At 55.2% G+C, this 14398-nt stretch overlaps 7 gene segments (V, D, J or C); 4 read left to right on the plus strand and 3 right to left on the minus strand.

Moving 5' to 3' along the window:
• The first annotated feature begins 784 nt into the window (after nt 1-784).
• Nucleotides 785-1299, plus strand: LOC125687506 (immunoglobulin heavy variable 3-23-like). The segment is given in 2 exon segments: nt 785-838; nt 952-1299. Coding segments are annotated over 2 exon segments (402 nt in total).
• Nucleotides 1300-3757: 2458 nt separating this feature from the next.
• On the minus strand, nt 3758-4024 carry LOC125687503 (immunoglobulin heavy variable 3-20-like). The segment is given in 1 exon segment: nt 3758-4024. A coding segment is annotated over 1 exon segment (267 nt).
• Nucleotides 4025-5813: 1789 nt separating this feature from the next.
• On the plus strand, nt 5814-6083 carry LOC125687501 (immunoglobulin heavy variable 3-30-like). The segment is given in 1 exon segment: nt 5814-6083. A coding segment is annotated over 1 exon segment (270 nt).
• Nucleotides 6084-8511: 2428 nt separating this feature from the next.
• Nucleotides 8512-9276, minus strand: LOC125687507 (Ig heavy chain V region 6.96-like). The segment is given in 2 exon segments: nt 8512-8800; nt 9176-9276. Coding segments are annotated over 2 exon segments (390 nt in total).
• A 1029-nt stretch (nt 9277-10305) lies between these two features.
• LOC125687502 (immunoglobulin heavy variable 3-23-like) lies at nt 10306-10575 on the plus strand. The segment is given in 1 exon segment: nt 10306-10575. A coding segment is annotated over 1 exon segment (270 nt).
• A 1333-nt stretch (nt 10576-11908) lies between these two features.
• Nucleotides 11909-12391, minus strand: LOC125687508 (immunoglobulin heavy variable 3-23-like). The segment is given in 1 exon segment: nt 11909-12391. A coding segment is annotated over 1 exon segment (483 nt).
• Nucleotides 12392-13187: 796 nt separating this feature from the next.
• LOC125687499 (immunoglobulin heavy variable 3-23-like) lies at nt 13188-13457 on the plus strand. The segment is given in 1 exon segment: nt 13188-13457. A coding segment is annotated over 1 exon segment (270 nt).
• The last annotated feature ends 941 nt before the right edge of the window (nt 13458-14398 follow it).

Consider the following 14398-nt stretch of genomic DNA (forward strand, 5'->3'; position numbering starts at 1 on the left):
CACCATCAGCAGTTATTCCATGTATTGGGTGCGACAGGCGCCCGGCGAGGGGCTGGGATACGTCGCCACTATTAGCTACACTGGTAGTACCACATACTACGGGTCGGCGGTGCAGGGCCGTGCCACCATCTCGAGGGACAACGATCAGAGCACGGTGACCCTGCAGCTGGAAGACCTGACGACCGACGACACCGCCACCTATTACTGCGCGAGATATTATAGCAGTGGCTGCGACGCTGCTGCTCAAGATATCGACGCCGACCTTGATTTGGTGCCCACTGAGGCATGGCGGTGTCCAGGCGCGGTGCTGTGATGCGGAGGCAAAAGTGGGGACGTCCTGGGTGCGGACGTGGGCTTCTGTCCCCTCTGCCACCACTGCTATTGTCACCATCACCACCAAATCCATTTCCACGTCTTCCTGTCCAGACCCATAACCATAACCATGACCATGACCATGACCATAACCATGACCATGACCATGACCATGACCATGACTATGACCATAACCATGTCCATGACCATAACCATGACCATGACCATGACCATAACCATGACCATGACCATGACCATGACCATGACCATGACCATGACCATAACCATGTCCATGACCATAACCATGACCATGACCATGACCATGACCATGACCATGACCATGACCATAACCATGTCCATGACCATGACCATGACCATGACCATGACCATAACCATGACCATGACCATGACCATAACAATGGCCATAACCATGACCATGACCATGACCATAACCATGTCCATGACCATAACCATGACCATGACAATGACCATGACAATGACCATGATCATGACCATCCACGTCACTGTGGGTCCTGGTTGCAGCAGGCCGTGTGTCGGCGGCTCCGTCAGCACCATCTGCCCTTTCCCATAGGCCTGATGGCAGCCATGACATTGGACGAGTCTGGGGGCGGCCTGTAGACACCCGGAGGGGGGCTGAGCCTCGTCTACAAGGCCTCCAGATTCACCCTCAGCAGTTATACCATGCAGTGGGTCCGACAGGCGCCCGGCGAGGGGCTGGAATACCTCGCAGGTATCAGCTACAGTGGTGGTAGTTACACATACTACGGGTCGGCGGTGAAGGACCGTGCCACCATCTCGAGGGACAACGATCAGAGCACGGTGACCCTGCAGCTGAACAGCCTGACGACCGACGACACCGCCACCTATTACTGCGCGAAAAGTGCTTACGGTTGTAGTTGGGCTGGTAGCGTTAATTACACCGGCGTCACTCCTGGATTTGGTGGCATCGCCCACGGCCCTGGTTGAGAGATCGGAGGCCAGGCGATGGAGCTGGGCTCAGAACGGGCAGAACTTGGCCCAAATCTGCAGCAGGGAGCAAACAGGGATGGAGCTGGGGAGAGAAATTTGCTTAGAAGGGGTGGGGATGGATGTGACGATCCCAATGAGACCCCATAGAGACCCCATAGACACCCCATAGACATCCCATAGAGACCCCATAGACACCCCATACCCACCTCATAGACATCCCATAGTGATCCCATACAGACCCCACTGAGACACCATAGAGACCCCATAGAGACCCCATAGACACCCCATACCCACCCATAGAAACCCCATAGAGATCCCATACAGAACCCACTGAGACCCCATAGAGAACCCATAAAGACACCATAGACATCCCACTGAGACCCCATACAGACCCCATAGAGATCCCATACAGACCCCACTGAGACCCCATACAGTCCCCATAGAGACCCCATAGATATCCCATAGGTACCACACTGAGACCCCATAGAGAACCCATAGAGACCCCATAGAGATGCCATTGAGACCCCATAGAGACCCCATAGACACCTCATACCCACCCCATAGAAACCCCATAGACACCCCATACCCACCCCACAGACACCCCATAGACACCCCATAAAGACCCCATAGAAATCCCACTGAGACCCCATAGAGTCCCCTTAGAGACCCCATAGTCATCCCATAGGTACCACACCGAGACCCCATAGAGAACCCATAGAGACCCCATAGACACCCCATAGACCCCCCACTGAGACCCCATAGACACCCCATAGAGAACCCATAGAGACCCCATAAAGACCCCATAGACATCCCACACAGACCCCATAGAGACCCCATAGACACCCCACTGAGACCCCATAGACACCCCATAGACACCCCACTGACACCCCATAGAGACCCCATAGAGACCCCATAGACGTCTCAAAGACACCCCATACCCACCCCATAGACACCCCATAGACACCCCATAGAGAACCCATAGAGATCCCACTGAGACCCCATACAGACCCCATAGAGACCCCATAAAGACCCCATAGAGACCCCATAGAGACCCCATAAAGACTCCATAGAGACCCCATAGACACCCCATAGTGAGAAATCTATGGGGCCTCTTTGGATCTGTGGCACCAGGGTGAGCACCGCAACCAGCACCCCAACCACTACCAGATTCTTTCTCACACCAGCAGGGGGCGCTGTGCTCAGCCCTGTGTGTTCAGCTGCAGGCTCACCGTGCTCTGCTCGTTGTCCCTCGAGATGGGGGCACGGCCCTGCACCGCTGCCCCATAGCTTGTGGGGCTGCTAATATAGGCGACCCATTCCAGCCCCTCGCCGGGCGCCTGTCAGACCCACAGCATCTCATAACTGCTGAGGGTGAATCTATGGGTCTCTATGGGGTTTCAATGGTATCTCTATGGGTCACAGTGCGGTTTCTCCCTATGGGGTCTCCATGGTGCCTCTATGGGGTGACTATGGGGTCTCTATGGGCCTCTATGGGTTTTAATGGCATCTCTATGGGTCTCTATGGGGGCTCAGTGGGGTCCCTATGCAATGTCTATGGGTCTCTATGGGGTCTCTATGGGATCTCTATGGGGTCTCTGTGGGATGTCTATGGGGTCTCAGTAGGATCTGTATATGATGTCTATGGGGTCTGTATGGGGTGTATATGGGGTGTCTATGGGGTCTCTATGGGTCTCTATGGGGTTTCAATGGCATCTCTATGGGTCTCTATGGGGTCTTCATGGGATCTCTATGGGGTCTCTATGAGATCTATATGGGATGACTATGAGATGTCTATGGGGTCTCTATGGGGTCTCTATGGGGTCTCTATGGGATGACTATGAGATGTCTATGGGGTCTCAGTGGGGGCTCAGTGGGGTCTCACTGGGATCTGTATATGATGTCTATGGGGTCTGTATGGGGTGTATATGGGGTATCTATGCGGTCTCTACGGGATATCTATGGGGTGTCTATGGGGTCTCTATGGGTCTCTAAGGGGTTTCAATGGCATCTCTATGGGTCTCTATGGGGTCTCTAATGGGATCTCTATGGGGTCTCTATGAGATCTATATGGGATGACTATGAGATGTGTATGGGGTCTCTATGGGGTCTCTATGGGATCTCTATGGGATGTCTATGGGGTCTCAGTGGGGACTCAGTGGGGTCTCAGTGGGATCTGTATATGATGTCTATGGGGTCTCTATGGGGTGTATATGGGGTGTCTATGGGGTCTCTATGGGGTCTCTATGCGGTCTCTACGGGATATCTATGGGGTGTCTATGGGGTCTCTATGGAATGTCTATGAGGTCTCTATGAGCTCTCTATGGGATGTCTATGGGTTCTCTATGGGGTCGCTATGGGGTCGTCGATCTCACCAGCGCGGTGACCACAACCACTACAAGCAGCACCACCACTACCACTAGTAGCACGTTTCGCGCACCAGCAGGGGGCGCTGTGCTCAGCCCTGTGTGTTCAGCTGCAGGCTCACCGTGCTCTGATCGTTGTCCCTCGAGATGGTGGCACGGCCCTGCACCGCTGCCCCATAGCCTGTGCTACCAGCAGCGTTAATACCTGCGACGAATTCCAGCCCCTTGCTGGGCGCCTGTCGCACCCAATCCATCCCATAATCGCTGAAGGTGAATCCGGAGGCCTTGCAGACGAGGCTCAGCCCCCCTCCGGGCGTCTGCAGGCCGCCCCCAGACTCGTCCAACGTCTCGGCCGCCATCCGGCCTGTGGGGAAGGACAGACGGCGCTGACGGAGCCGCCGACACACGGCCTGGTGCAGCCAGGACCCATTGAGACCCCATAGAGACCCCATAGAGACCCCATAGAGACCCCACAGACACCCCACTGAGACCCCATATGGACCCCATAGAGTCCCAATAGAGATCCCATACAGTCCCCATAAAGGCCCCATAGACACCATTCTGAGACCCCATAGAGACCCCATAGAAACCCTATGGAGGCACCATAGAGGTCCCATAGAGACCCCATAGACATTCCATAGAGGCCCCACTGAGACCCCATAGAGACCCCATGGGGACCCCACTGAGACCCCATAGAGACCCCATAGTCATCCCATACAGACACCGCATAGAGAGCTCGTAGAGACCCCAGTGAGACCTCATGGAGACCCCAGAGAGACCCCACAGACATCCCTTAGACACCCCATAGAGACCCCATTGAGACCCCATAGAGACCTCATAGAGAACCCATAGAGACCCCATAGGGACCCATAGAGACCCCACAGGGACCCATAGAGACCCCCATACAGACCCTATAGGGACCTCATAGAGACTACATAGAGAGCTCATGGAGACCCCAGAGAGACCCCATAGAGACCCCATAGATACCCCATATAGACTTCATAGACACCCCTCTGATATTCCTTAGGGACTCCATAGATACCCCATAGAGACCCCTTAGAGACCCCATAGAGATCCCACTGAGACTCCTTAGGGACCCCGTAGACATCCTGTAGAGACCCCATACTGACCTCATAGAGACCCCATGGAGACCCCATAGAGACCCCCAAAAGAACCACAGAAGCCCCATAGATTTCTCACTATGGGGTCTCAGTGGGGTCTCTATGGGGTGTCTATGAGCTCTCTATGGGGTCTCTATGGGGTCTCTATGTGTCTCTATGGGGTCCATATGAGGTTTCAGGGGGGTCTCTATGAGATGTCTATGGGGTCTTTATAGGGCCTCTATGGGGAGTCTATGGGGTGTCTATGAGGTCTCTATGGGGTCCGTATGGGATGTCTATGAGCTCTTTATGGGGTCTCTATGGGGTCTCTATGGGGACTCTATGGGGTCCATTGGGGTCTCAGTGGGATCTCTATGGGGTCTCTATGGGGTCCATTGGGGTCTCAGTGGGGTGTCTGTGGGGTCCATATGGGGTCTCTATGGGATTTCTATGGGGTCCATATGGGGTCTCAGTGGGATCTCTATGGGGTCTCTATGGCATCTCTATTGGGTCTCTATGGGGTCTCTATGGGGTCCATATGGGGTCTCAGTGGGCTGTCTGTGGGGTCCATATGGGGACTCTATGGGATCTCTATGGGGTCTCTATGGGGTCTCTATGGGGTCCGTTGGGGTCTCAGTGGGGTGTCTGTGGGGTCCATATGGGGACTCTATGGGATCTCTATGGGGTCCATATGGGGTCTTAGTGGGGTGTCTGTGGGGTCTCTATGGGGACTCTATGGGATCTCTATGGGGTCCATATGGGGTCTCAGTGGGATCTCTATTGGGTCTCTATGGGGTCTCTATGGGATCTCTATTGGGTCTCTATGGGGTCTCTATGGGGTCCATATGGGGTCTCAGTGGGATCTCTATTGGGTCTCTATGGGGTCTCTATGGGTTCCATATGGGGTCTCAGTGGGGTGTCTGTGGTGTCTCTATGGGGTCTCTATGGGATCTCTGTGGGATCTCTATGGGGTCTCAATGGGTCCTGGCTGCACCAGGCCGTGTGTCGGCGGCTCCATCAGCGCCGTCTGTCCTTCCCCACAGGCCTGATGGCGGCCGTGACGTTGGACGAGTCTGGGGGCGGCCTGCAGACGCCCGGAGGGGGGCTGAGCCTCGTCTGCAAGGCCTCCGGATTCACCATCAGCAGTTATGGCATGCTGTGGGTCCGACAGGCGCCCGGCGAGGGGCTGGAGTGGCTCGCAGGTATTGAGTATGATGGTAGTGACCCAGTCTATGGGGCAGCAGTGCAGGGCTGTGCCCCCATCTTGAGGGACAACGATCAGAGCACGGTGAGCCTGCAGCTGAACACACAGGGCTGAGCACAGCGCCCCCTGCTGGTGCGCGAAACATGCTGGTAGTGATGCTTGGTGTGGTGGTTGGGGTTGTGCTGGTGGTGACATGGCCGTCACCGGGCCACGTCTTCATCTGCAGCTGGGAAGCTTCCAGCTGGGGTGCAGAGCTGCATGCTGGGAGCGAAGAATTTCTGTCCCCAACAAGGCTGTGTGCATCACCATCCCCATAACCATGACCATAACCTTGACCATGACCATAACCATGACCATAATGATGACCATAACCATAACCATAACCATAACCATGACCATAACCATGACCACAACCACGACCATCCTCACCACCCTCCCCACCTCCACCTCCTTCTCCCTCACATTTTCTCCCATCCCTGCTCTCAGTTCCATCCCTGTTTGCTCCCTGCTGCAGATTTGAGCTGAGTTCTGTCTGTTCTCAGCTCAGCTCCGTCCCTTGGGCTCCGATCTCTCCATCCTGGCTGCCCACCGGCACAACGCCTCCAGCTGTCCCCACATCATCTCTATTTTGTGGCAGGAAACACTGAGTTATTTCGGTCGTGCCTGAACCCCGTGCTGAAGCAGCAGAAGGAGCAGCTGCGTGCCGTGTTCCCTTTTTTGGCTTTTTCAATCTATTTTTTTCCTTTCTTTCCCCCCCTGTTTCACCCTATTTTTGGTTTGTTTTCCCCCCACCAGCGCAGCTGTGTGCTGACATCACAAGAGGCCACCCGTCGTCGCACCAAGTTTGTTATGGGACTTTCAGACCCCCGTCTCGTAAACCTGTTTGGCATCAGGGATGTTTCCTTGCCCTGAGGATCTGAGTTTGTCTTTTGGGTGGTTTTTGGGGTTGAATTCAGGAAGGGACAAATGCAGGAAGGGGCAAAGGTGGTTGAAGGGGGGCGCATAGATGCACGCAAGGCCTCAGGCGGCACCTGCAAGCTGTTACCCCACGGTGTGGGTAAAGAGGGCGGCAAGGGGATCCCAGTTCATCATCACAATTAGCGCTGCCAACTGCCTCAAGAAATGAGCTTGCAGTGGTTGTGGTGATGAAGCTCACGGTGTCGACGTCGCTCCTGGGTTTGGTGGCGTCACCCAGAGCCCAGATTGAAAGATCGGAGCCCAGGTGATGGAGCTGAGCTGAGAACGGGCAGAACTCAGCTCAAATCTGCAGCAGGGAGCAAAAAGGGATGGAACTGAGAGCAGGGATGGGAGAAAATGTGATGGAGAAGGCGGTGGAGATGGGGAGGGTGGTGAGGATGGTTGTGGTCATGGTCATGGTTATGGTTATGGTCATACCCATGGTCATGGTTATGGGTATGGTCAACATTATGGTCATGGTTATGGTCATGGTTATCGTTATGCTCATGGTTATGGCCATGGTTATGGTCATGGTCATGGTTATGGTCATGGTCATGGTCATCATTATGGTCATGGTCATGGTTATGGTCATGGTTATCGTTATGGCCATGGTCATGGTCATGGTTATGGTCATGGTCATCATTATGGTCATGGTTATGGCCATGGTCATGGTTATGGTCACGGTTATGATCATGGTTATGGATATGGTCAGGGTTATGGTCATGGTTATGGATATGGATATGGCCGTGTTCACGACCATTGGACGAGTCTGGGGGTGGCCTGCAGACGCTTGAAGGGGGGCTGAGCCTCGTCTGCAAGGCCTCCGGATTCACCCTCAGCAGTTATGGCATGATGTGGGTCCGAGAGGCACCCGGCAAGGGGCTGGAATACGTCGCAGGTATTAGGAGTACTGGTGGTAGCACATACTACGGGTCGGCGGTGCAGGGCCGTGCCACCATCTCGAGGGACAATGATCAGAGCACAGCCAGCCTGCAGCTGAACACACAGGGCTGAGCACAGCGCCCCCTGCTGGTGCGCGAAATGTGCTACTAGTGGTAGTTGTGGTGCTTATTATGCTGGTGGTGACATGGCCGTCACAGGGCCACGTCTTCATCTGCAGCTGGGAAGCTTCCAGCTGGGGTGCAGAGCTGCATGCTGGGAGCGAAGAATTTCTGTCCCCAACAAGGCTGTGTCCATCACCATCCCCATTTCCATCCCCATTTCCATACCCATTTCCATACCCATGACCATAACCATGACCATAACCATGACCATAACCATAACCATGAGCATAATGATGACCATGACCATGACCATGACCATAATGATGACCATAACCTTGACCATGACCATAACCATGACCATAACCATGACCATATCCATAACCATATCCATGACCATAACCATGACCATATCCATATCCATAACCATGACCATAACCATGACCGCCTCCATCATCACATCCATCCCCACCCCTCCTAAGCAAAATTCTCTCCCCAGCTCCATCCCTGTTTGCTCCCTGCTGCAGATTTGGGCCGAGTTCTGCCCGTTCTGAGCCCAGCTCCATCGCCTGGCCTCCGATCTCTCAACCAGGGCCGTGGGCGATGCCATCAAATCCAGGAGTGACGCCGGTGTGATTATCGCTACCAGCCCAACTACAACTGTAAGCACTTTTCGCGCAGTAATAGGTGGCGGTGTCGTCGGTCGTCAGGTTGTCCAGCTGCAGGGTCACCGTGCTCTGATCGTTGTCCCTCGAGATGGTGGCACGGTCCTTCACCGCCGACCCGTAGTATGTGTAACTACCAGTGTAGCTAATAGTGGCGACGTATTCCAGCCCCTCGCCGGGCGCCTGTCGGACCCACAGCATGTTGTAACTGCTGATGGTGGACCCTGAGGCCTTGCAGACGAGGCTCAGTCCCCCCTCCGGGTGAATGGAGGCCGCCATCAGGCCTGTGGGGAAGGACAGACGGCGCTGATGGAGCCGCCAACACACGGCCTGGTGCAGCCAGGACCCATTGAGAGCCCATAGAGACCCCATAAACACCCCATAGAGACCTCATAGAGCCCCCACTGAGACCCCATAGAAACCCCATACAGACCCCATAAATACCCCATAGACACCCCATAGAGACCCTATAAATTCCCCATAGACATCTCATAGAGACCCCACTGAAACCCCATATGTACCACCACCACTGCTAATACTTGCGACCCATTCCAGCCCCTCGCCGGGCGCCTGTCGGACCCACATCATGTTGTAACTGCTGATGGTGAATCCAGAGGCCTTGCAGACGAGGCTCAGCCCCCCTCCGGGCGTCTGCAGGCCGCCCCCAGACTCGTCCAACGTCATGGCTGCCATCAGGCCTGTGGGGAAGGACAGACGGCGCTGACGGAGCCGCTGACACACGGCCTGGTGCAGCCAGAACCCATTGAGACCCCATAGAAACCCCATAAACACCCCATAGACATCCCATAGAGACCCCACTGAGACCCCATAGAAACCCCATACAGACCTCATAGAGTCCCCATAGAGACCCCACTGAGACCCTATAAAGACCCCATAGACATCTCATAGAGACCACACTGAAACCCCATATGGACCCCATAGAGACACATAGAGACCCCATAGAGACCCCATAGAGAGCTCATAGACACCCCATAGAGACCCCATAGAAACCCCATAGACACCCCATAGAGACCCCACTGAGACCCCATAGTGAGAAATATATGGGGCTTCTTTGATTCTTTTGGGGGTCTCTATGGGGTCTGTATGGGGTCTCTATGAGGTCTCTACGGGATGTCTATGGGGTCCCAAAGGAGTCTCAGTGGGGTATCTATGGGGTCTCTTTGGGGTCCCAAAGGAGCATCAATGGGGTCTCTATGGGGTCTCCCTAGGGTCTCTATAGAGTCACTAATGAGTATAAGTGGGGTCTCTATGAGGTCTCTATGGGGTCTCTATGGGGTCTCTACGGGGAGTCTATGGGGTCCCTAAGGAGTCTCAGTGGGGTCTCTATGAGGTCTCAATGGGGTCTCTATGGGGTCTCTACGGGGAGTCTATGGAGTCCCCAAGGAGTCTCAGTGGGGTCTCTATGGGGTCTCAGTGGGGTCTTATGGGGTCTCTATGCAGTCCCTAAGGAGTATCAATGGGGTCTCTATGGAGTCCCTAAGGAGTCTCAGTGGGGTCTCTATGGGGTCTCTATGAGGTCTCTATGGGGTCTCTACGGGGTCTCCATGGGGTCTCTATGGAGTCCCTAAGGAGTATCAGTGGGGTCTCTATGAGGTCTCTATGGGGTCTCTATGGGGTCTGAATGAGGCCTGGCTGCACCAGGCCGTGTGTCAGCGGCTCCATCAGCGCCGTCTGTCCTTCCCCACAGGCCTGATGGCGGCCGTGACGTTGGACGAGTCTGGGGGCGGCCTGCAGACGCCCGGAGGGGGGCTGAGCCTCGTCTGCAAGGCCTCTGGATTCACCTTCAGCAGTTACCCCATGTTTTGGGTGCGACAGGCGCCCGGCGAGGGGCTGGAATTCGTCGCAGCTATTAGTGGTACTGGTAGTGGCACAGGCTATGGGGCAGCGGTGCAGGACCGTGCCCCCATCTTGAGGGACAACGAGCAGAGCACAGCCAGCCTGCAGCTGAACACACAGGGCTGAGCACAGCGCCCCCTGCTGGTGCGTTAAAGATGGTGCTGGTTGTGCTGGTGCTCGTGCTGGTCGCATCGATGTCGCTCCTGGGTTTTTTGTTTTCACCCAGAGCCCAGGTTGGGAGATCAGAGACCACTGGATGGAGCTGAGCTGAGAACAGACAGAACTCAGCTCGAATCTGCAGCAGGGAGCAAACAAGGATGGAACTGAGCACAGGGATGGGAGAAAATGTGATGGAGAAGGTGGTGGAGATGGGGAGGGTGGTGAGGATGGCCGTGGTCATGGTTATGCTTATGGTTATGGTCATATCCATGGTCATGGTTATGGTCATGGTCATCGTTATGGTCATGGTTATGGTTATGGTTATGGTCATGGTTATGGTCATGGTCATGGTTATGGTCATGGTCATGGTTATGGTCATGGTTATGGCCATGGTTATGGATATGGATATGGTCAGGGTTATGGTCATGGTTATGGATATGGATATGGTCGTGTTCACGATCATTGGAGGAGTCTGGGGGCGGCCTGCAGACACCCGAAGGGGGGCTGAGCCTCGTCTGCAAGGCCTCCGGATTCACCCTCAGCGATTATGCCATGCATTGGGTCCGACAGGCGCCCGGCAAGGGGCTGGAATACGTTGCAGGTATTAGGAGTACTGGTGGTAGCACATACTATGGGTCGGCGGTGCAGGACCGTGCCCCCATCTCGAGGGACAACGATCAGAGCACGGTGAGCCTGCAGCTGAACACACAGGGCTGAGCACAGCGCCCCCTGGTGCCACGTGAAAAATGCTGGTAGTTGTGCTGGTTACTGTGGTTATGCTTATGGTGACACGGCCGTCACAGGGCCACGTCTTCATCTGCAGCTGGGAAGCTTCCAGCTGGGGTGCAGAGCTGCATGCTGGGAGCAAAGAATTTCTGTCCCCAACAAGGCTGTGTCCATCACCATCCCCATTTCCATCCCCATAACCATAACCATGATCATAACCATGACCATAACCATGACCATAACCGTAACCATGACCATAATGATGACCATGACCATGACCATGACCATAATGATGACCATAACCTTGACCACGACCATAACCATGACCATATCCATATCCATAACCATGACCATAACCATGACCATAACCATGACCATGACCATAACCATGACCATATCCATATCCATATCCATAACCATGACCATAACCATGACCGCCTCCATCATCACATCCATCCCCACCCCTCCTAAGCAAAATTCTCTCCCCAGCTCCATCCCTGTTTGCTCCCTGCTGCAGATTTGGGCCGAGTTCTGCCCGTTCTGAGCCCAGCTCCATCGCCTGGCCTCCGATCTCTCAACCAGGGCCGTGGGCGATGCCACCAAATCCAGGAGTGACGCCGGTGTGATTATCGCTACCAGCCCAACTACAACTGTAAGCACTTTTCGCGCAGTAATAGGTGGCGGTGTCGTCGGTCGTCAGGCTGTTCAGCTGCAGGGTCACCGTGCTCTGATCGTTGTCCCTCGAGATGGTGGCACGGTCCTTCACCGCCGACCCGTAGTATGTGTAACTACCAGCACTGTAGCTGATACCTGCGACGTATTCCAGCCCCTCGCCGGGCGCCTGTCGGACCCACTGCATGGTATAACTGCTGAGGGTGAATCTGGAGGCCTTGCAGACGAGGCTCAGCCCCCCTCCGGGCGTCTGCAGGCCGCCCCCAGACTCGTCCAACGTCACGGCCGCCATCAGGCCTGTGGGGAAGGACAGACGGCGCTGATGGAGCCGCCAACACACGGCCTGGTGCAGCCAGGACCCATTCAGACCCCATAGAGACCCCATAAACACCCCATAGACATCCCATAGAGACCTCACTGAGAGCCCATAGAGACCAGACTGAAACCCCATACAGACCCCATAAAAACCCCATAGACACCCCATAGAGACCCTATAAAGACCCCATAGACATCTCATAGACACCTCACTGAAACCCTATATGGACCCCATAGAGACACATAGAGACCCCATAGAGACCCCACAGAGAGCTCATAGACACCCCATAGAGACCCCACTGAGACCCCATAGTGAGAAATCTATGGGGCTTCTTAGGTTCTTTTGGGGGTCTCTATGGGGTCTCTATGAGGTCTCTACGGGATGTCTATTGGGTCCCAAAGGAGTCTCAGTGGGGTATCTATGGGGTCTCTTTGGGGTCCCAAAGGAGCATCAATGGGGTCTCTATGGGGTCTCCCTGGGGTCTCTATAGAGTCACTAACGAGTATAAGTGGGGTCTCTATGAGGTCTCTATGGGGTCTCTATGGGGTCTCTACGGGGAGTCTATTTGGTCCCCAAGGAGTCTCAGTGGGGTCTCTATGGGGTCTCTATGGGGTCTCTATGAGGTCACTATGGGGTCTCTACGGGATGTCTATAGGGTCCCTAAGGAGTCTCAGTGGGGTCTCTATGGGGTCTCTATGGGGTCTCTATGGGGTATCTATGGAGTCCCTAAGGAATATCAGAGGGGTCTCTATGATGTCTATATGGGATATCTATGGGGTCTCTATGGGGTCTCAATGGGTCCTGGCTGCACCAGGCCGTGTGTCAGCGGCTCCGTCAGCGCCGTCTGTCCTTCCCCACAGGCCTGATGGCGGCCGTGACGTTGGACGAGTCTGGGGGCGGCCTGCAGACGCCCGGAGGGGGGCTGAGCCTCGTCTGCAAGGCCTCTGGATTCACCCTCAGCAGTTACACCATGTTTTGGGTGCGACAGGCGCCCGGCGAGGGGCTGGAATCCATCTCAGCTATTAACAGTGCTGGTAGTAGCACAGCATACGCGTCGGCGGTGCAGGGCCGTGCCACCATCTCGAGGGACAACGATCAGAGCACGGTGAGCCTGCAGCTGAACACACAGGGCTGAGCACAGCGCCCCCTGCTGGTGCGCGAAATGTTATGGCAGTGCTGCTGGTTGTTGTGCTGCTTTTGAGATCGATGAGCGCAGATCAGGACATCAGCACCCAGGTGACATCAGTCGAGCTCTGATCTCTCAATCCGGGCTGTGGGTGACACAACTTAAATGCAGGGGCGACGTCGATCCAACCAGCACAACCATAACAACAACCACTAGTAGCACCTTTCACACACCAGCAGGGGGCGCTGTGCTCAGCCCTGTGTTCAGCTGCAGGCTGGCTGTGCTCTGATCGTTGTCCCTCGAGATGGGGGCACGGCCCTGCACCGCTGCCCCATAGCTTGTGCTACTACCAGTACTGTAAATACCTGCGAGCCACTCCAGCCCCTCGCTGGGCGCCTGTCGGACCCACATCATGCAATAACTGCTGAAGGTGAATCCGGAGGCCTTGCAGACGAGGCTCAGCCCCCCTCCGGGCGTCTGCAGGCCGCCCCCAGACTCGTCCAACGTCTCGGCCGCCATCAGCCCTGTGGGGAAGGACAGACGGCGCTGACGGAGCCGCCGACACACGGCCTGGTGCAGCCAGGACCCATTGAGACCCCATAGAGACCCCATAGAGACCTCATAGAGACTCCATAGACATCGCATAGACGCCCCTTAGAGACCCCATAGACATCCCATAGGGACCCCATAGAGACCCCACTGAGACCCCACTGAGACCCCACTGAGCACCCATAAAGACCCATAGAGACCCCACAGACATCCCATAGATACCCCATGGAGACCCATAAAGACCCCATACAGACCCCATAGACAGCCCATGGAAAGCCGAATGAGACCCCAATGAGACCCCAATGAGACCCTGTAGAGACCCCATAGACACCCCACTGAGACCCCATAGAAACCCCATAGAGACCCATAGAGATGCCATTGAAACCCCATAGAGACCCTTA

Source organism: Lagopus muta, assembly GCF_023343835.1.
Source record: "Lagopus muta isolate bLagMut1 chromosome 35 unlocalized genomic scaffold, bLagMut1 primary SUPER_35_unloc_2, whole genome shotgun sequence".
Taxonomy (NCBI): domain Eukaryota; kingdom Metazoa; phylum Chordata; class Aves; order Galliformes; family Phasianidae; genus Lagopus; species Lagopus muta.